The sequence below is a fragment of the Lucilia sericata genome, unplaced genomic scaffold (genome assembly GCF_015586225.1).
Source record: "Lucilia sericata isolate MDLA Ls3-8-SP2 unplaced genomic scaffold, ASM1558622v1 Contig000409F_arrow, whole genome shotgun sequence".
NCBI classification, from domain to species: domain Eukaryota; kingdom Metazoa; phylum Arthropoda; class Insecta; order Diptera; family Calliphoridae; genus Lucilia; species Lucilia sericata.
The window spans coordinates 100205-123396 of NW_023994427.1; the positions used below are offsets into that span (position 1 = coordinate 100205).

Here is a 23192-nt window from a genome sequence, read left to right on the forward strand (position 1 = left end):
TTAATTTTTGTGCATTCTGTGACAAAAAGAAAAAACAACAACATACAGCTTCATATGGGAAAAATAAAAAATGGGGTGCTATTTGTAACTCTGGTACCAAGGATATTTTTTGTACTTTTTCGTTCATTAACTGGTACTTTTTGAGTTTTCTACAATATTGAACGTGGAAACGTGAAATTAACCATGAGAACCTATAAGAGGGGACTTATTGGTACTTTTTCGTTCTTCAAAAGGTATTTTTTGACTTTTCTATAATATTGAAACTAGAAACTTAAATCCTCAGTGAATGAAAATCTGTAGGAAAGGTATTTTGGTACTTTTTCGCTCTTCAACTGGTGCTTTTCGGTTTTTCTGCAATATTGAATCTAGAAATATGTATAATCAGACATATAGGATCCTGATGGAATGATAATCCATAAGACCAAACTTTTTGGTACTTCTTTTTTCTACAAATGGAATTTTGGAATATTAAAACTCAATCAATTCTACAACTTTAATATTTCAGTGAATATTCAATTTATAGAGCAATTCAATTTCTAATGAAAATTCAATCGATCGAACATTATATGATTTTGCGATCATAATATTAGTACTTAAAAAACACTAGCCCGTTGCCCAACATTTCCATCTCGCATTTTTTAAATAACAGCAATTGAAAAAGTTAAAAAAATGGTTTAACTATATTATTTATGTATGTATATTTTTCTCATAGTATTACATATTAAATTTTGAATGCAAATATATGTGTTTGTGTTCACAAAATTACAATAAAAGTTATAAATTTCGAACAATCTTAAAAGTATGTTGTTGTTGTTGTTTTGTATCTGCTTGTGTACAAATGGTGTTAAAATAACTATATTTTTTAAATTTTATTTTATTCTATTTCAAATAAATCTTGGCTATTGCAACAAAATGAACTGAGAGGAAAAGAAAAAGAAAATCTTTAAAAAACACATTAAACCATAAATAGAAATCTTAAAAGTAAATCTTAGTTAAATCAAAATAAAACGAAACGAAAAAAGGAAAAAATTACAATACAATAATATTTTGAATTATACAGTTTTGAATTAATGTTAATTGTTGTTTTGTTCGCGTTAAGTACGCGTTTTAAGAGTACATATAGTTTTGAAAATTACTAAAATGCATTTATAAGCTTTAAAATCCTTTCTATATATCATGAGCTTTATATGTCGTTATCATTAACGTACAGCCCGGCCTGTTCTTCCATCATTCATGTCTTGCAATAGTATCGTATGTATAGGACACGTTTATAAACGTGTACAGTTAGTAAGTAGTTTTGTTTTGTTGTTTTGCTTTTATTTGCTCTACAAATTACTTTAATAGTTGCCCATAACTTGTGGGTATGAAATATCTTCGTGTTCTTGTGATTCCATCTTGAGAGCACTTTCCGAAGTTGAAGGTTCGTTATTAGCAGTTGCTGTTGTGTCTGTGCTAGTGTTAGTTGTGTTTGTTATTGCAGTACTATTTAAATCACTTGGTAAAACATTGGTGGCAATGGAAATATCTGCCCCGGGCGGCAAACGTTCTTTTGGTATGGCTTTAGGTAGATTTTCTAAAGCCTCACGCTGACGTCGTTGTAGGTCTTCTTCTCGTTTCTTAAGCTCCTCCAATTGTTTGCGAGCTTCTTCGGCTATTGCTTCACGCTCCTGCTCCTGTTCACGTTTGATGGCGTACTTTTTGCGTTCCTGTTTAACCAACTCTTCTTTGGCCTTGAAGGCAGCTTGAGGTATGTATGTGGGTCTTTCCTGGTGAACTTTCATGTGGCGTTTGAGAGCCACCACTTGAATGAAACGCATATCACAGTGAGAACAGGCATGTGGCTTTTCACCGGTATGTGTCATTTCATGATGTTTAAGGGTCTGAGCCTTGGCGAAACGCTTGTGACAGAATCTACAGGCGAAATCTTTGACGCCCTGGTGAACAATCTTATGATGGCGTCTTAGATTACCAGAACCATTGAAGCCCTGACCACAATCGGGACATGTGTATTTGCCTTCTTTCATCATGAAATTAATCTGGGGCGACCAGGAAGGCAGAGCTACTTGCGGAATGGGATTGACAGCAGTACCAGCTAAGTCGGCAATATCCACGCGCTCTACGCGTCTGGGATCTTTGGGTATGGCATTAACGGAATCAGCACAAACCTTGAGAATCTCATCTGCCACCTTTTGATGTGATTCCTGGGTGTTTTCCGGGTTTGGTAAATCTGGCAATTGATCAGATTCTGCGGCCTCTGCTGGCACTTCTCCCAACTCAACTTGACGCTTCCGATACACCTCTATAGCTCTTAGTACACGCTTCTCGTGGGTCTTCAAGTGCTTAGTTAGACCTTTCGGGTACAAGAAACGTTTACCGCATACTTTACATTCGCATCTCTTCTCGCCGGTATGTGTCATCTCGTGCATTTTGCAGGCATTTGATTTGCCGAATTGTTTGCCACAATATTGGCAAGCGTAGTCCTTGATCTTCTCGTGTACCACTCTTACGTGCATACGTAGATTTTGCTTGTTGTGTGAAGCATGAGGGCAGAGGTGGCATTTGAATTTCTTCTCGGTATTGTGAGTGGCAATGTGTGTGTTCCATTCTTGGCGTGTGGTTTTGCCCACACCACAGTAGGGACATACATAGTTCTTAATACCAGCATGACGCATTAGATGATCCTTAAGAGCGCTGTTAATGACAAAACGTTTGCCACATATGTTGCAAGGGAAGGGTAATTCCTGGCCAGTGTGCTTGAACATGTGTTTCTTCAAAGCCATGGGACACTTGAATACCTTTTCACAATCACTGCAAGGATACGATTTCGGCACATCTTCCTTGGCCAGCTTGTGCACTCTCTTCAAATGCCAGTTGAGTATACGGCGACGGGTAAACATCATGTCGCAGCCCTCCTGAGTGCAAGGAATCTTTTCAACAGTCTCGTCGTGGCAATGCTCAACATGCAAACGCAAACCGTAGGCGGTGGTGAAGCCTCGTTTGCAGTTCTCAACTTCGCATTGGAAGGGCAACTTGTCGTTGTGGTATTTCATGTGCTCCTCGTAGTTTTTAGTCTTTTTGAATTTCTGATGACAAATATGACATTCGATAATGCGATGCAAATGACGTTCAGCAGCAGGTATCCTCTTACGTTTCGGTTTAACTTTTGGATCTTTAGATTCTGATTCCGATTTATCATTCTCCTCTTTGATTTCTTTCTTAATGCTGCGTATTCTAGAGGCCAGTGGTTTGTCATCGTCGCTTTCGCTCTCATCGTCATTATCCCCGCCTTCGGGAAATTGAAAGTCATCATCACTGTCCCGATCTTCTTCACTGGAGTCATCACTAATTTCTTCTTCCTCAACCTTGGTGGGAATTTCTTCCACTTCCTCTTTATCGACTGTTTCCAGCATCTTAAAGACGTCCTCCTCATTCTCCAGCATCTCCATCTTGTGATTGGTTAGCAAGGGATCAAAATTCAAATGGTCATCTTCATCTTCAGGCATCTGAACTCCCTCAATAGGTGCCGTAGCGGGGGCCTCCATAATATCAAACGTCGGTGCACAAACAATTGCATTGTTGGCCATCATTTCCTGGAATTTCTGCACCGAATCAACGCACAACTTCTGAAAGTCGGCCATATCACTGAGGCGGGTGTAGCAAACCCCACAAATGTTCTTTGGGAACCCATCCTGTGGTTCCACCGACAACGATGTGCACATACACAATTTTTTGGCCAAACCAGGCACTAAAAACAAATCATAAGCATTGCCATTTTGCAAATATTCCAAACAAATACGACAAATGGAATGAATATCCATTGTGGAAATCTATTTTTCACTAATTTTAAACTAGAAATTTAATACTTTTTTTACAACAGAATCTTTCCGAAATTGAGAGAAAAAAATGATAATCCTTCAATGTAACAAAAAAAAATTCTACGCGTCAATATTTTCTCCCATTTTAAAAAGGGTTGCCAAGTTTCGCACTACAATTGGCAGCTATTTGACAAATGCAATTATATTTAAAATACTAAAACTTAAGTAGAATTTAAGATAAACATTGAAAGAGAAAACAAATAGTTTAATTAATATTAGAAATTTATGAATGTTGTTTATTTACGCAACAAAATTGAATTCTATAAAGTTTTATTTTATTTAGAGTTGGCAGCCCTTGTTAGATTTAATGTCAAAAAGAAAAAAAAAAAAACAAAACTACATGAGAGTGAAGTTGCCAGATGTAATTGTTTTTTGGTAATTCTATTAGGGAGGGTATTTTATTAACATAATATGTATGTACATATGTATCAAAACTTTGATTATTTTTGTTTCTTACTAAAATGCAATTTTTATTTTGAAAAATTTAGTCTTTTTTTGGTCCTTGGACGAGAAGTTTGAACATCTATGATCACTTTTATTTCCTGCCAAAATGCGATTTTTTGAGTAAAAATATAAAAGTTCATTTTCTAGCTAAATTAGAGGCCCTAAAGCAAAAATAAAAGTCCATTTTCAGGCTAAGCTAAGGCAAAAAAAGATAAAAATCTGTGATCACATTCATTTCTTACCAAAATGCTTTTTTAGTGAAAATATAAAAGTCCACTTCCTGACTAAACTAGAGACAAAAATGCGACCGAATTTTCTGAAATACGTTTGGAAAATTATACAAATAGAAATTTGTGAAATTATGTATTAAATTTTCTGAAATTCAATTAGATACCTGCCTCTGAAATTTAAGAATATATTAATGTTCTTAAATTAGAAAAAACAAGTAAATTTTGAATTATTTAGAATAGCAAGCACTTCTCGTAAATTTATTTTGCAATAATTAAAAAACAATTCAAAGTTTAAGATAAAAAACCAAAATTTTATTATATTCATTCAAAATTTCCACCCACACTATCTGAATCAATAGAATAAATACTATTTATACTTTAATCTAAAAAAACATCTAACTCGAGGGCTTTTTCGGCCGAGTTTGATAGTTGTTGCTGTTGTGTCTTGGTTGGGGATATCTTTGGGGTGCATGAGGACGATATGAAGCTGCCATTGGTGGATAGGCTAAAGCTGGTGGTGGCAAACCACCATAAGACGCTTGATGAGGTGGTGGTCTAAGAGGAGGCATCATAGTCCACATGGGAAAGGGAGCAAAATGTGAAGCGGATGGCGGCCGAGGGTGAGACGGTGGCCAGGTTGGTTGTGGAGCTGTCCAGCCGGGCTGTAAATGAAATATTTTGTAAATATATTTAGCAACTAACAATGATAGAATTGAAATGAACATACGAATGTATAGGCAGCAGCATATTCAGCTGGCACAGGCACTGGTATAGGAATAATCTGAGGTGTTGCGGGTATAATAGCAGTTGTTAAAGAATTAGCATCTTCTTTGTGCTCATTGTCTCGCTCTCTGCTAGATCTACTAGAATGTTTGTGACGTTCACGCCTTGGAGGAGAACGAGTTCTTGAACGTGTTCTAGATCGACGACTTCTATAGTCTCTTCTTACGTTACGGTGGTATGGTGAATGTCTACGACGCTCTCTACTAGTTGAACGTCTTCGTCGTCTCGTTGGACTTTCAATACGTCGCTTGGTAGATGACGATAGTGTTGCTGCTGCTGGTGGTGTACGAGAACGTGAACGTCCATATAATCGTCTTATACGATCTTTTTCTCGTTGTTCATCACGATAGTAAGGAACTTTTTCGACAGTCTTCTTATTGGCGTTATGTGGTGGTGAACGTGATTTACTTCTACGACTCCTTTTATATTTATCAGTCATTGTATTGTTAGATTTTACATTATAATTATGTTTATCATGGCTGTGTGTTGGTCTTTCATTGCGCCCAGATCTTTCCGGTGTCTTACGTCGTCCAGAAGTCGGCGAGGAATGCTTTTTAATGTCCCGATGACGATATCTTTCCGGTGAACTTGATACCTTAAGCATCAGTTTAAATTTTATGTTAGATAGCAGTATTGGTTTGCGTATTATATATTTACACTGGTCAATTGAATTTTTTGGCCAAACGAATTTAATGAATTTTCAAGTCAATGTTTATCCGATATTATATATTATAAACTCAAGTTAAACTACCTGTCTTAATGTATGGCCTGGGCCGTAATTTGTTCCTTTATATGGGAACCATGACAAATTGTGGTTCGATGCTGCAAAAATTTAGCAGAATGTTTTGAATATATACAAAACATATTCATATGGAATTTTATTCCGATACCATCATTATATGAGGAGTTATTTACGATTCAGTGATTTTCAGAAGAAGACTTTATATGAGAACTATGACCAATTATATATTGATCAGGACAAAAAAATTATCAGAATGATTATGTAATGAGTTATTTACCATTAAGCGGTTTTAAGAAGATGGAAGGCTTTGTATAGGAGATATGACCAATTATGAAACTCAAGGTTTTTCGGGACCAATTTTGGTTTCAAATATCAAAATTCTTGAAAGAATGTCTCATAAAATGATATAACATTTGGAAACTGAAGAAATTTATTTTCAATAAACATACGGACAGACAAAAGATCACTCCGTCTTTTCATCCAATTAGTTTGTAGGGCTATTCTGTTGCCCAGTGTAATTATATATTTGATTTGTAAGAAACATTTTGCATCATAAAATTTTCTTTTTGTTAAAAACAAACAATTACTTACTGTCGAAGAACTTCTACGATTTGTTTTAGTTTTACAGCCCGTATTGCGCTCATGATCTAAATTATTAGTATCACGAGCATCTAGGGTTGTTTGATTAACTGCAATATCATCGCGATCAAATAAAGGTTTGGAACCTTCACCTAAACATAGAGATAAAAAGATAATAAATTTATAATAAACGGTAATAATTATCCCTGGAAACAAACATATTTTTTTCGTATGTTGCTAAAGTTGATAATAATAATAATAATATTATAATATTTAGTTTTAAAACTAATTTATGCTGAAAAATGTATAAAGAAATTTTAACTTATTTTAAGAACTTTAAAAAAAAATTTTTCGTTATTTAAAATATATGTTAAAAACTTTATAAGAATGTAAATATTTCTTTGTTTATCAGTTAATTTTTTAATGATCAAAAGTTTTTAATTAAATTTACTTTAATAAGGGATTTTGTTTGTAATTTACTTTATATTTAAAAGAAATTTAATTTTGAAATTTAAATTATATTGTTAGAATGTTAAATTTAGAAAATGATTCCAATTTTATGGTATTTAAATATAAAATCTTTTCAATTTTGGTATGTTGATTGTTGAGAGGAACATTTTCGTTCATTCAGACTTCCATACTTTTGTATTTTGTTGCCATGTTGCTGTTGGGTTTAGGTAATGTTGATTGTAGTTTTGTTGATGTTGTCCATTTTAATAAATAGTATGTTGATTGTTGTTTAGGAAAATTTTTTGAATGTTGAAAATAAAACCTTTGCCGGAATCTTCAAAATTTGGTATGTTGATTGTTGATTGTTTTATATTTTACTGAAAATCATTATACTTAACTTACTTTTATATAAAGTTAACTTAAAGTTTATTTTTTGTATTCCATTGAAATAGGAAGATTTAAACAAACATAAACATATATAAAATGGAAATTATAAATGTAATAGGATATATAATTAAAAAGTGCATACATTCTTATTAATTAAACATAATTATTAATCTATAAAGGAATTTAATAATAAATTCAATTATAAATTCAATTTTGCAAAATATGTCTATAATTTATAAAGCTTTAACTTTTAGTAAATATAACATAAAAACGATTAGTGTAGAACAATCACTTTTTTTAAATAGATTTGTAAAGTATTTTTTATAATTTTTTTTATTTTTTTAAGAAAAATTCAACACTATAGCGGGTGTCTTATGTGTTATACAATACTACAACGTGAATTGACTCCGACAACGTCAGTCTTTTAAATGTTCGGTCATGGTTATAGCAGATATTTGGCCAGAATTTTAAAAAAATCATAGATTACTTTTAATTTATTGAATATTCTACCGACTTCAGTCGATATTCCTTACGAAAATCAGTTTAGATAGATAGTACGGCAGGCATGGATAATTCAGTACTTTAGTACTTTATCCAGTACTTTTTGATATCGAAAAATATCGTGGAACTCTCACGACATTTCTAACTTATAAACTTTTCATAAATAGTTTACATATTAATCAATACACCTGTATATAGTGTAGTCTTGTCTATAGTCTAGTTAATAGTGTAGTTTATAGTCTAGTCGATATTATAGTCTATAGTGTAGTATATATTTAAGTCTATAGTCTAGTCTATAATCTTGTCTTTAGGATAGTTTATGATCTTTAGTATAGTATAGTATAGTATAGTATAGTATAGTATAGTATAGTATAGTATATAATATAGTATAGTATAGTATAGTATAGTATAGTATAGTATAGTATAGTATAGTATAGTATAGTATAGTATAGTATAGTATAGTATAGTATAGTATAGTATAGTATAGTATACAGTGTAGTCTATAGTGTGGTCTATAGTCTAGTCTATAGTATAGTCTAGTCTAATCTATTGTGTAGTGTATCTATAGTCTAGCGGAAAATTTGTTTAGTACTTTAAAACTTAAAAAAGTACTATTTTTGTTATATGTTAAGTACTATTTTAAAATTTTAATTTTCTATGCCTGGTTAATACTTAATCGGCGGGTTAATACTTTTTCCTCATTGTTTTAATTACTTTACTATTTTAACTTAAAAATTATGTTGTACTATACATATACATAATTATTAACTTTTTTCTTTTTTATTCAGATTTTTAACATAAAATTACTTAAATTTTATAAAAATTTTAATTTTTTTTTTTTTTTGATAAAATTATAGCTTTAAAATAAAAAAATTAATATTCATACTCACACTCTTAAGAGCCTTTATTGCCTTTTGCCGCCAATTGATTGTATCCTTGGTCTCCCAAAAAAATGGTATGTTGATTGAAGAAGTCCCATCTTTCAAGGACAAGCTATTTTTCCACTTTGCCATCAGGAAATTGATGGCACTCAAATATTTAGCTTAAATGTTGTTTAACTTTTTAATTTATGAATTTTTTGTACTTTTTTTTTCAACTAAATCCCAAATTGACTAATAAATTGTTATTGTAGGTAAATAGAATATTGTAAACAAACTAAACGAAAAGAAAACTACTGCAGCAATAAGGTTTGGTTTTAAAGGAAAATTACCAAATCTGCGTTGAATATTAATGCCATCATTTAAATCGGCCGTACGGACAATAGCATGAGGTCCCCTCTTTATGGAGCCGCTGGGTATGGATTGTTGAATTTTAAATTTTGTTCCCTCCAGAGTTGAGGATGCTGCCAATCCTGTTGCAATGGAGTCCATATTGTTAAGTGTTGTTGTTGCCGATGATATGCAGTTGTTGTGGTAGTTTGGTGAAAATATTGTTTAATGCTGCTTGGCTGTAGACGATACCTGGAAAATGTTTACCTTTTTTCTTAAAGGTATGAAGAAAGTATTTTTTACTAAATTAGTTTATATTTAAATTATTTATATATTACTTTTTTATAACAAAACTTGTTTAATTCGTGCGCAGAAAATTTGTTTTTATTCTGTCACAAAATTCACGCCACCAGAGCTCTGCGCCGACAAATATTAACGGCGGCGGCGACTGACACTAAATATATCGGCGGCGGTTTAAAATCGACTGTAAGCCGGCTAAGTTTTCAACTACGTTTAGTTTTTAATTTTTCAACGATTTTAAATAAAAACGGAATCCGAGAGATCAGAAAGTAGGATTTTGGAAGCAAATATATTGTTTATAACAACAAAACAGAGCAAACTCAAAAGTTGCATGAGAAATTATGCAGGGATGAATAAAAAATTCTTAAAAATTAAAAACAAATCCTTTCTCCAAGTTTTACTAGGATCTGCCGATATTTAACCCTATCTTCCATATAAAACATCTTGCAGAAAATCAGTTTCTAAAAAATTTTGCATTAAGAAAATGATCAATAATGTTTATTTACTAGCTATACCCAGTGTGCTGTGCTACCCTAAAAGCAATATAACCCACTTAACGACTTTGATGATTCTAACTACAATGGTTTTCCAGATATACAATTTGTTACATATGGGAGATTCCACGCAAATTATTGCAATTTCGAATAATCTAATAGTTCCCCAGATATACAAAATTTTGTATTTAATTCATATGGGAAGTGCCAAACCTCCCATTGAAAGTCCGCCCGTTATTCTCTAAATGTTCTTCAGTAAAAATTGAAATTCTAGCTCTAATAGTTTCTCAGATATACGAATTTTTCTATTTAATTCATATGGGAGCTCCAAGCCCCCCAGATGAAAGTCCGCCCTTTTTTCTCCAAAATGTTCAGATGAATATTAAAGTTGCTCGTGCAAAATTTTAAGAATTTAGTTATATTAGTTTCCCAGATAAACGAATTTTTGTATTTAATTCATATGGGAGGTTCCGCTCCCCTCATTGGTAGTCATCCAATTTATTACCCAAAATGTTTACATGGATGTTAAAGTTCTTCCAGAACAACATCATTTAAAGGGATCACAAAGAGATTGAAAAATATTCCAAAAGTTTCACTTTGAAAACATTATTAGAATGTACGAAAACTCGCAACTCTAAAGGCAGACTATTCCTATTTTAGCGGTAATTTATGATTAAATTAAGTAAGAAGTAAGAGTTATATTCGGCAAATCATATGTCGTAAAAAAGAAAATTTCGGAAGTGGTCCGATCATTAGATTAATAAGAACGTCACCGTAATTATCGGATTAGGGACTTAAATGTGTAATTGGATCAATAATATATATAATTTAAAGTATTTTTTTATTTCTACCATAATTCTATCATAATGATAACTTTTGGAATGATGTATTAGCTATAAACTGATTTTCTGTAAGAGGGTTATATTGGCGGACCGATCCTCATAACTTTATTTTTCATAAATGTAGGTTTCGGTTCCTAAAAATGTTTTTTTTCGTCGACATTTGAAATCCATTTATGTGCGTTTAAGTCATTTTCTCAAGAAGATTTCATATACATATTTTCGTTCCAACAAAAATTGTTTTATTATGGTATTATTAAGTACGTAAAAAACGTTAAAATCAATTAATGAAGGGGACAGGGTCAATTATGGCCTATAGAGATATCGATTGATATCGAGCTCTTTTTGCAAAATGGACGTAAGCGAGATAAATTTTCGTTCAATTAGGATACTGCGTGTTTAATTTTATGTTTATATATTCAATATTTTAGAAAATTCAAAAAGTACCAGTTAAAGAACGAAAAATTACCAGAAATACTCCAGTTTAAATTTTCATTCACTCAAGTCCCTGATTGCTTAGTTTTATGTTTTTAGGTTCATTATAGTAGAAAATTCAAATAGAACCAGTTGAAAAACGAAAAAGTTCCAAAAAGTCCACTTTTATATGTTATCACTTAATCCGGGCTGTACATTCCTAATTTCATGTTTCTAGGTTCAATATTATAAAAAATTCAAAAAGTACCAGTCGAAGAACGAAAAAGTACCAAAAAGTCCCCTTTTAAATGTTATCACTTAATCCGGGCTGTACATTCTTAATTTCATTTTTCTAGGTTCAATATTATAAAAAATTCAAAAAGTACCAGTCGAAGAACGAAAAAGTACTAAAAAGTCCCTTTTTATAAATTATAATTTACTCCGGGCTCTACATATTTATTTTTATGTTTCTAGGTTTAATTTTATGGAAAACTCAAAAAGTACCAGTCGAAGTACGATAAAGTTCCTATTTTATAGATTCTCATTTACTTCAGGCTCTAAGTGCTTAATTTCATGTTTCGAGGTTCAAATTTTGTAGCAAGCTCAAAAAGTACCAGTCAAAGAACGAAAAAGTACCAAAAAGTGCCATTTTATAGATTCTCATTTACTCCAGGCTCTACGTGCATAATTTCATGTTTCTATGTTCAATTTAATAGAAAACTCAGAAAGTACCTTTTGAAGAACGAAAAAGTACCAAAAAGTCCACTTTTATAGATTCTCAAGTGCTTAATTACATGTTTCTAAGTTCTAAGTCAAAAAAGTACCAGTTGCAACATCGTATTGGGAGCCCGTTATTTTGTATTCATATGTATAAGTTAATAAACCAAAAACAATGTTTTATAAAAAAGTACCAAAAATAGGTACAATTTTCACCCCTTAAACGTCCGAATATCCAAAAAGTACTAAATTCATATTTTTATTTGTTCGTCAAGTTATGAAGGATTCAAAAAAGATACATGGGGTGCAAAAGAAGTACCAAATTACAGTTTCTACCCGTTTATTCCCCAAAGGAGCCGAATTTGAAAAAAGTACCAGACACCTGTCCGCTTATTTTTTAAATGAATGACGATAAGCTTTAAACTGTTTTTGTATCTTTTATAGTTTAGGAGATACGAGGTTACCGAATTTACCCGTTTTTACCTTTTTTAACCCCCTAATCATTTCCAAAAATCCCGTCTTAGTGGATCTATTTGGTGGGAGACCAACCTCCTGTCCAAATTTCAGCTCTTTAGCTAAAACCGTTTAGGCTGTGCGATGATGAATCAGTCAGTCAGTAACGTTAGAATTTTATATATGTACGTATGTATGTACATATATAGATTTCGTGCATTGAATTATACTGTAAAAAGATTCTAATGTTCGACTTGAATTCAAGTTTCGTTTTCACTGGAGAATTCTATTGAATTAAAGTGTAATGAAAGTGAATTTCAACACTTGAAATTTGAATGTTTGACTGGAATTAAACTTGTTTTAAACTTTAATTCCAGCAAGAATGCTTATTTGGTATAGTGTGACAACTATAAGGGATCTAAAGTCGACTTAAAGCCCACAATGGTTAGTACCAATATTTTGCCCAAACAACATCTACATACCTAGCCAGGTTCTATCCTCTAGGTCCGTGAAGACATTCTCTACAAAGCTATAAATTTGTATAAAAGACGGCTTAACAATTGTTTCTTGTAAATATTCGGTCACCATAGTGTTTGGAGACAACAAGAGCTTCACTGAAAGGCACACCTGACAGACATCGCGCTCTATTATGTGTGTATGGTAGTGATTCTGCTAAGATCAATGGTATAATAATAAGTATGTATCTCAAGGATACCCCCTGAATACGGCAATCAGCTTCCTTCTTGAAAAGAAAGACGTTCTTTATAGATAAATAAATAATTAATTAACACCATTACATACATTTTTTAATCTTCTAGATCTCACAAATATGCCAAATATAGATTTCGATAAACACTTTTGGGTATTAAACGAAAACAAACCCATATAATTATTAACAATTTAACTAAATTCAACCCAACACTTGCTGTTTCTTTGTACAATGACCCTCGGTATAGTAGTATAGCAAACAATCTTAATAAGATTAATTTTAATTTTTAGTAAAAAATTATTTTTTTATTTAAAGAATATCATTTCTGTCATTTTAGATTTTCGCACACACACAACAACAGATTTTTTGTGGCAAATAAAAAATGCAGAAAACAGCTTGGCGCGAAAAATTCTAGCAGAATTTCTTTTCGCAGTCGGCAGAATTGACATCAACTGCACTTCCCATTTGAAATACACATGTTCGATACCCTAGCCCTTTACGGTATGACATACCAGCAATGTAAAAAGGTGTAGCTCCGTTGACGTCAACGAAGCTGGTTTGAAGTCAAAGCAGTGACTCGAATTAGGCGCGAAAACACGAAAATATCTGAGGCGAAGCATGTACATCGAACGTTGAGCAAAGTTCTACACCGGCCAAATTTCAATGAGCGGCTTATTATTAGATAAAAGAAGACTTGCTTAAATGAAAACAAATTCATTTTATATTGTAAAATTCCACAAATTTAGCGAAAGTATTCTGTAAATTGTACAAAATATGGCGAAATTTTCAAGGCGTATTAAGCTGAAAAATTTTCGGCGGCGGCGGCTTTGACATTTTGTTCGGCGGCTAGGCTTAGTCGGCTTAAGCCGAATCGGCGCAAGTCTCTGCACCAGAGCCCTGCGCCGACAAATATTAACGGCGGCGGCTGACACTAAATATATCGGCGGCGGCTTAAAATCGACTGTAAGCCGGCTAAGTTTTCAACTACGTTTAGTTTTTAAATTTTCAACGATTTTAAATAAAAACGGAATCCGAGAGATCAGAAAGTGGGATTTTGGAAGCAAATATATTGTTTATAACAACAAAACAGAGCAAGCTCAAAAGTTGTGTGAGAAATTATGCAGGGATGAATAAAAAATTCTTTAAAATTACAAACAAATCCTTCCTCCAAGTTTTACGAAGATCAGCCGATATTTAACCCTATCCTCCATATAAAACATCTTGCAGAAAATCAGTTTCTTCCAGAACAACATCAATTAAAGGGATCACAAAGAGATTGAAAAATATTCCAAAAGTTTCACTTTGAAAACATTATTAGAGTGTATGAAAACTCGCAACTCTAAAAGACTATTCCTATTTTACCGTAATGATAACTTTTGGAATGATGTATTAGCTATAAACTGATTTTCTGTAAGAGGGTTATATTGGCGGACCGATCCTCATTTTATTTTTCATAAATGTATGTTTCGGTTCCTAAAAGTGTTTTTTTCGTCAACATCGACATTTGAAAGCCATTTATGTGCGTTTAAGTCATTTTCTGAAGAAAATTTCATATGGGTTTAGGGTGAATTATGCTTCGATCGTCATAAAATTTGGTAGGTTTCATGTTTCTAGGTTTAATATTATAGAAAATTCAAAAAGTTTCTTTTGAAGAACGAAAAAGTACCAAAAAGTCCACTTTTATAGATTCTCAAGTGCTTAATAACATGTTTCTAAGTTCTAAGTCAAAAAAGTACCAGTTGAAGTACGATAAAGTACCAATAGTCCCATTTTATAGATTCTCATTTACTCCGGACTTTACTTGCTTAATTTCATGTTTCTAGGTTAAATTTTATAGAAAACTCAAAAAGTACCTTTGTAGTACGAAAAAGTTTTAAAGAGCGGAATTTTGGAAGATAATATTTTAAAAAATTGTGTTTTTGATATGCAACTTAATATAAAAAACTAATATTCTGCTGCGTCGAATGGGTAAAATTATTTTTGATATTTTTGGCCTTATTTTTAGATAAATCTCAAAGACATAGTTCTATTTTTAGACACTAGGTATATGAAACAAAATATATCCGAAATCTATTTCTATTAGGTTGAATCAAAATTTGGATCATGTAGAAATTTGGGACAATAAGAAATTTATTGTATATATATTTTTGAAATAAGTTAAAGTCCGTGCTTAGGCTTTGTCCGAAATTGTACATATTTTGTGGTCTATATACAACAAACTTTGAATTCAAATAATAGTTGTATAAAATATTTTGAATTTGCCATATTTAAAGTCTGGTAACTCTAAAAAATATTTGTGTGCAAAAGGTATGTTCAGTTAGCACTAATTTACTTGACATACTACTACTTTTTTAAACAAATGTGCTTTTTCAAAGAACCGTTAGTTTTTTTTGGTTTTGGCATTTTTTTTTGTAAATTAATAACCAAAAATTGTTTGAAATGGAAATTTTCCTATACAAATAAATTGTATTTAAAAATTTAACCATTTAAAAAGAAAAAAATGTTAAATTTAATAAAATCCATATCTTATTAAATGAAATTGTAATATATCGGGATTTCTCAAGCCTTTAAGAAAAACAAAATGGAGACACCACAATCGAGCTATGTGCTCTATAATAATCCAATGTAGGATCTTTTAAATTTCTAAAAATACATAAATAGCTTTTACCTATGTATAATTCCAGCTTAATTGAACAAAGTTTTGGTGATAACCTTAACGATTTCAGATCTCCTATTATACCCCATATGCAGCATCTTCCTCCTACTGGTGCCCAACAAACCATTGAATTTTGTGGCGTTTTTACTTCATTTTTTCGTTTAGATGCTCAACAGGTGTGAGCGCATGTGTTTGAGTATTATTTTTTCCTAATTATATTTAGATTTTTTTGGAAAATTTTTAGCAACGCATCGATAAAACTCATTGGATTTGTGATTATTCTGATGACATTTTTCAAACCTTAAGAGAAACTGAACTAAATCGCCGCTTGGTCTGTTTTCGTTCTCAACAAGTTGGTCAACGTGCCATGTTACTGAAATTGCTTAAGACGGCCACGGAAAAGCATAAACTTTCTAGGACCACATTGCATTTGGGTAAGCCGAAAAGAAAATATTGATGTCACAATCGTTTTAGCATAGACTATATAGTTCTGGCTAAAGAAGAGCATATAGGCTGGACTAGTCTCTAGTCTATGGTCTGGACTTTATAGTTAGTTTTGACTAATTCATTAAAGAAATTAACAATAATTTATTTTACCCTCTACAAGCTATTTATCTACTCGATTGTTTTATGGACAACTATACCATTCGAGCGGATAAACTAAATCTTTCGGCCATAACCTGTCTTATAATAGCTGCCAAAATCGAAGAAGCCGATGTAGATATGCCTAAATTTGCCGATCTCAATAAGCTGTTAAACGAAGTCTATACGCTAAATGAATTTAAAAATGTTGAATGTAAGGTATTGAGTACCTTTAATTTTGATTTAATACGTCCCACAGCCGCCACATTTGCTGAATATTTTGCCAATAGTATTGTTACACTACAGGATTATCATATTTTCATTAATCATTGGAATAATGAAATCATATTAAATAACTATCATCAACAGCAGCAGGATCTGCAAACACAAGTTAGTTATGGCAATGAAATGATAATAAATACAGCATCCACGTGTATGGTTTTAAGTACACCCTGTCCTTACAATAGTTACGAGGATATGTTGAGCACTTTGAGTAAAACATTTTTTGAGTTAATTGATATTTCACTAAGTTGTAAGTTTAAGTTAGAAATATTTTTAAAATTATAAAGTTGTAATTATGTTTTTTGTTTTGCAGATTTAAAATTTGCCAATGCTAGACCCTCCATAATCGCCTCAGCCTGCATAGCGGCTGTTAGACAAATGCATGGTATTTTTCCCATATGGACACCGTATTTGGTGAAACTGACCCATTGTACTGCGGATATAATATCACCATTTGTTGAAGCCATTTTAGCTATTTATCGCATACATTATAACAATGAACGTTTGCAAAGTTTGCAAGCCACACCCAATACCCCCATATCGACACAGGGCCATAACACTACTATACTATGTGATAGTCCAGATTCTGGTATTGTATCTGGCAATGATACAAAATCCATGAGATCTGATACCGATAATGATGAAGACGACTGTGTTGTTAGCTTGAATATGGAGACCAATTTACAGGATATTAGCAGCCCACTGCCAGATGAATCGGATGAAGAAGAGGATGAGGCCTATCATTGTCTGGAATATCCCACACTGGCCAAAAGAAGACGCATATTTTAATTGTTAAAAAAAATATGTTGTAACACTTCTTTTTCCTATCTCTATATTGTTTTACCTGAAGTCTTTAATATTTTTTTCTTTTAGTTGCTAAGTTCTTTATTTAATTTCTTTTTTCTTTTTAACTTTTCTACAATTGAATTGTAAACCATATGCCATATTTTAAATTTAATTTCTTTTCATCTTTTTTCACTTAAAAAAAGAACACAAATTTAATTCTAAATAGAATTATATTCTTTATTTGGAAAATATTTATAATTTTTCGTTTTTTTCTTACTTTCTTCAATAATTGTTTTACATCTATAATTTTGTTTTTATTATGTTAAACTAATATTTTTTTTAATTTTTTAATTTCAGTTTATAATGGCCAATTTTAACAAAATCTCCTTAATCAGCAACAACTAATGATTGATCGTTCACACATACATATTACAAACATATATAACTACACTTAATAATCTGACTTAAAAACTCAATATGTTTTTTACGTTAAGGTAAATGGAAAAAATATTTAACAAATTTTAAAAATGTAAAAAAAAAACAACAAATTAATATTACTTTAAACGGTTTAACAAAATACGTTTATAAACTAAATTTAAATAAATTGTTTAATAAAAGTCTTTCTTTTTTTATAATATTACAGACTAACTAGAAATGCTAAAAAGGAATCATATACAAGTAAATCTACAACTTGTTTTTGTTAAAATAATTCTTTTTAGAAATAAAAGGTAAGTGGTGTTATCTTTTCTTAATTTTCTTTACAAGGGAGATAGATTATAACTGGGAACGTGAGTTTTTTTTTTTTATAATTAAAGTAGCAAAAATTACACATATTAAAGCGAGGAAAACTTAAATCGATGTCACATTTTATTACATACACTTACAATACATACATATTAAATATTATTTAAACTTTAAAGGCGTCTGTTCCAACTAACTATCTTTTATTGTAATTTATTTAAAATGTAAACGTAGAGAGAAGAAAATTATTATAAAATAGTAAAAAAAATTAAATTAAAAGTTTAATAATAAAAGTTTTAATAACTTTTTTCACTAAAAAAAGTATAAATCTTTAATAATTGTAATTTATTGTTACTAAAAAAGCTTTTTTCACTTCAACACACAAAAACAGATGGAAAAACTTTTTTTAACTAAAACAGCAAAAAAGCTTTTTTCACTTAAATAGGAAAACTTTTTACGCCTCCTTATTAAAATAAAAAACTAAAATAGAAAGTTAAAGCAAAAGAGGAAAAAAGCTTTTTCATAAAAGTTTGTTTTTTATTGAAACATCAAAAAAGCTCTTTATACTGAAACAATAAAAAAGCTTTTCTTGCTAAAACAGTAAATAAGCTAATATAGAAAAGCTGTAAGAATCCTCGAAAAATACTAATGAAAAGTAAAAAAGCTTTTTATATTGAAATAAAAATGCTTATTCCACTGAAGCAGTAAAAACGGTAAAAAGTTATGTTTTCACTAAAACTGTAAAAAATCTATTTTTTACTTAAAAAAGCTTTTTCCATTGAAACAGTGTATGAAGATATGTTTTCACTAAAACTGAAAAAGCTATTTTTACTGAAGGACTGAATAGTGGAACAGCTCTTTATACTGAAACAATTTAGAAAAGCTTTCACTTTTTTTATTAAAAAAGCTTTCTTTAATGAACTTAACAGAACAGAAAATCTTTTTCCGTTTAAGTAGAAAAGATTTTACACTGATTTAGTAATCAAGCTTTAATGACAACAAAAAGGCTTTTCATAAAATAATAAAATAAAAAAGTATAGATAGCTTTTTACAGCTTTTCATTCAAATAAAAATAACTTTGATTAAAGAGTTAAAAAATGTTTCCACTAAAAAAGAGCTTTTATTATAAAACCTATGTAAAGCTTTTTGGAATGAAACATTAAAAAAGTAAAAAAATCGGAATTTACTAAAAAAAAGTAGAAAAGCTTTTTCATTAAAATGGAAAAACTTTTTTCACTAAAGCACATTTTATACAAGTTTAAATTAAAAAGCTTTTTCGATTCAAACAGTAAAAAAAGCTCTACACTGAAACTGTAAAACACTTTATTGAATAAAGAGTAAATGAAGGTGTTTTTAGAAACGCAACAGAAAGCAAAACTTTTTCACTAAAATAGTAAAAAAGCTCTAAGAAAGAATAAAATCGTTTTCATTAAAAAAATGTTTTGCTGAAGCAGTAAAAATGCATTTTTCTTTAAAAAAATACCAATATTACATGAAAGTTAGTTAAACCACAAAACAGAATCAAGTATCAACAGTTAAAAGCAATATTCTCCTTTCTTACTCCCTCTATACGTTTTTAGCCGCAAAGCTTTAATAACACAAATTACAAATAAAAATATAATTACGTTTCTTTAATATAATAAGTAGTTAATTGTGTTAGCAAAGTCAATAATATTATATATAGTATAGTACATGTTGATATTTTTTTGGGGGGTATAATATTTACATACATACTTTTCTTACTCATCGTTGCATATCACGACGTTTAAGTATATCAAATATAACATCTGAAGAGTTATCTTTATTACCGTTGGGTGATGTATCCTCATCATCATCCGAATCGGTTTCTTCTAATAAAGGAACAGTTAATGAGGAATGTTTTTTCGTTGTTGTAAAAGCATAATCATTCATATTTGAGGAATTTATAGCATTTGATGAATGAGCACCGGCACCACCAGCAACACCGCTACCATTTAAAGAAGCTTCATTTAAATGCAAATCTGAAGATTCGTCGTACGACTGTAGTTCTTGTAACTTAGTTAATGTTGAATATTTATGAACGACATGACAACAAATGCCGGCTAAACAAACAACTAAACCTAAGGCATTTATTAAACTTAATTGATCACCATTGTATTCCACAGCCAAAACTAATTGGAAAATATCCTGTTAAGAAATAGTTTATTGTTTATTAGAGTAAATTGTTAATGTTTATAAAAACAGTTATTTACCTTAAATATACCGGCAATAGAGAGGGTTAAACTGGAAGTTTTCGATAATACCATAAATTCACTAACTTCCATGAAAAATGCCAATGTAGCCCCGGCAGATATTTTCAATAAAATCATATAGATGGTACTGTCGGGATAATTGCTCATATTTTCTAGAATTTTTACCAAACCTTTGCCTATGATTGGAAGCAAATTGTTAAAACAAGTCTTTATAGTTTAAATTATGTAAATTACCTTCAAATATTATAACGAAGGGTAATAGAGCTGCTATCATCCAAGGTTGCATGTGATATATCATATCAATGGGGTTGTGTAGACCTAATTTAGATTTTTGCATTACAAACTGTGCTAAACTCCAACGTATGCCACCACATAAGGAGGCCACCAATATAAATATAAAGCCCAAGGTATCGAATTGTGTTGATTTATAAGTAAACATAAAGAGACCCACTGCGATTAAGCCGACAATGAATACCAGGGACCAACTCTGTAAGGTAGCAATTTGATTAATTTTTTTAATCAAAATAGCATAACCACGGTCTTGGTGGTTATATAGAAATTTTCAATTTTTAACACTTCGAAAATCAACAATCACTTTAACACCACCTTCATCACTTACCTTTTTCTCCAATCCCAATAAAATGGCAAATATCAATATGAATACAATTGTCGATGATTTCGTCATGGTATACAGTGAAACGGATACCAATGCTAAAGCCCAATTTGAAAATCCAATATCAATACCACTTGCCAAACCAGTGGGAGCCATTTTTCTTACTGATGTACGACAATCTAATTGTATCCTTGATTTACCCACCACAGCTTTATAAATACCTCGAGCACTGGAAGCCATTATAAACTTTAGCACCAAATGATAACTAACTATAGTCAATGGGAAATTTAATTCCTTAATTAAAGCCTTCTGGTAAAATGTCAAACATATCGATAATAGCAAATATAGCAGTATGGTTAGTAAAGAACATATAGCCATTTGCATAAGACGCGAATCATTGAGACGATCTCTTAGGGTAACTGTGGTACTGCCATTATGCATGCCGTTGCCATCATTATCATTTGCATGTCTTCCACTACCACCATCCAATACATCATCGTAATCATGATGACCTAAGTAACCACCACCATTCTGTGATTGTCCTTTGTTTGTTGTCACATCATCGTTGTCGTCTGAATCTGCAGAATATCTAAAACGTTGCTCTGTGCCGCTCAAATCGATTTCTTCATTTTCATCCTCTGAATAGGATCGTTGAGTTTTAATTTCTTGATTATTAAGGCGGGCATATTTATGATTATCATAACGTACATGAGACATTTTTTTTACCAAATCTAATTGTTTATATAAATTTGTAAAGTTATTATCTGCAAAGAAATATGCAACACACATTGAAACTCATTAATCACACTCCCACAATAAAGTGGCGAAAATATATATATTTAGACTTCTTTCTTACCTTTCGTTTTAACCACATAAGTGTATGTTGTAACCCTTTTGTTATTATTGTTCTATAGACGTTAGTAACACAGTCTGTCTGTTGGTCGGTCTGCTATAGTCATAAAAAACAAGACAATTGTTAAGACGACACAAAATATAACAGCTAACATATGGTTGTTTTAATAAAATATTTTATATTTTGGAATAATTCTTTTTATATCTATAACATTTTTCTTACTTTAATGATTTTACATTTGTTTTTGTTATTGTAAATTTATTATTATTTATCTACTTATTTATTTTTATAATTCTTCAGCGAAGTGGGTAATTTTCCGAGACACTTTTCTACTTTTGTTTACATTTTTTTGCTGTTGCAAATTTGTTTGGTTTTTGTAGTTTTCTAATGCCACGAAATATTTCAATATTATACTTTAATGGTTTTTATTGATATTCTTAAGTTTTTATATTTGCAATGGAATATTTTAATAATTTTTAGTTTTTTCTTAAAAAACATGAATTTCAATAAAACAACTGTTGACGCTGGCACCACTAGATACCTGCGACGGCAAAAATTAACTTCGTGGGTGACACTAAAAATTTCGGCGACGGCTTAAAAACGGCTGTAAGCCGGTTAAGTTAGTTGTGTTTTTTTTTTAAATTTCAACGTTATTAAATAAAAACGTATTCCGAGTAAATAAAATTCCGAGTAAAAAAAACTCATTGGACAATGGGTGCTTTTAACCTCCCATATGAATTAAATACAAAAATTCGTATATCTGAGAAACTATTGGGGCTAAAATCTTTATTTTCGGATTTCCTAAGGAGGCTAGGATGTTGCCAATGGCAACACGACTATTTTTAAAGTTGCTTCTTTTTTTCAGGTGAATCACTAGGAATTGATATCTTATTAACAGTGTTGCCATTATTATATTTTCTAAATTTAATTAATGGTAAATAATGTAAAATGGTTTACTTAATGGTAAAGAATGTAATATATGTACATATGTAAACGGTTTAAAATGGGTAAAGACATTCATTTTGAATTGTTTAGTTATTTTTTTTCTGAAATAGAACTAGAACAAAACAAGAGCAGAACTGGAACAGAACAAGAGCAGAACTAGAACAGAACTAGAACAGATCTAAAACAGAACTAGAACACAGCTAGAACAGAACTAGAACTAGAACAGAACTAGAACAGAACTAGAACAGAACTAGAACTAGAACAGAACTAGAACAGAACTAGAACAGAACTAGAACAGAACTAGAACAGAACTAGAACAGAACTAGAACAGAACTAGAACAGAACTAGAACAGAACTAGAACAGAACTAGAACAGAAC

At 31.2% G+C, this 23192-nt stretch overlaps 4 protein-coding genes across 5 annotated transcripts; 1 reads left to right on the forward strand and 3 right to left on the reverse strand.

The window, feature by feature from the left end:
* Nucleotides 1-1122: 1122 nt before the first annotated feature.
* LOC119604609 (zinc finger protein 14-like) lies at nt 1123-3958 on the reverse strand. The gene has a single exon (XM_037957338.1). The coding sequence runs from the start codon at nt 3816-3818 to the stop codon at nt 1338-1340; it is 2481 nt and encodes an 826-aa protein (XP_037813266.1). The 5' UTR covers nt 3819-3958; the 3' UTR covers nt 1123-1337.
* An 881-nt stretch (nt 3959-4839) lies between these two features.
* Nucleotides 4840-9646, reverse strand: LOC119604615 (female-specific protein transformer-like). The gene is made up of 5 exons (XM_037957346.1): nt 9538-9646; nt 9202-9473; nt 6666-6805; nt 5277-5927; nt 4840-5211 (listed from the first exon to the last, which is right to left on the reverse strand). Exons 2-5 carry the CDS (start codon nt 9359-9361, stop codon nt 4945-4947), a joined length of 1218 nt encoding a protein of 405 aa, XP_037813274.1. The 5' UTR covers nt 9362-9473; nt 9538-9646; the 3' UTR covers nt 4840-4944.
* A 5848-nt stretch (nt 9647-15494) lies between these two features.
* LOC119604611 (cyclin-J) lies at nt 15495-17689 on the forward strand. The gene is made up of 5 exons (XM_037957342.1): nt 15495-15750; nt 15810-15957; nt 16026-16215; nt 16389-16895; nt 16959-17689. Exons 1-5 carry the CDS (start codon nt 15707-15709, stop codon nt 17432-17434), a joined length of 1365 nt encoding a protein of 454 aa, XP_037813270.1. The 5' UTR covers nt 15495-15706; the 3' UTR covers nt 17435-17689.
* Nucleotides 17690-18620: 931 nt separating this feature from the next.
* LOC119604610 (solute carrier family 35 member C2) lies at nt 18621-22435 on the reverse strand. Of its 2 annotated transcripts, none has more exons than XM_037957340.1 (6): nt 22092-22435; nt 21873-21962; nt 21023-21780; nt 20638-20890; nt 20404-20579; nt 18621-20338 (listed from the first exon to the last, which is right to left on the reverse strand). In XM_037957340.1, the coding sequence occupies exons 3-6, from the start codon at nt 21731-21733 to the stop codon at nt 19916-19918; spliced, it is 1563 nt and encodes a 520-aa protein (XP_037813268.1). In that variant the 5' UTR covers nt 21734-21780; nt 21873-21962; nt 22092-22435; the 3' UTR covers nt 18621-19915. The 2 variants fall into 2 exon arrangements, with proteins under 2 accessions (XP_037813268.1, XP_037813267.1); XM_037957339.1 differs by having other exon boundaries at nt 18622-20338; nt 21873-21965.
* Between the last annotated feature and the right edge of the window lie 757 nt (nt 22436-23192).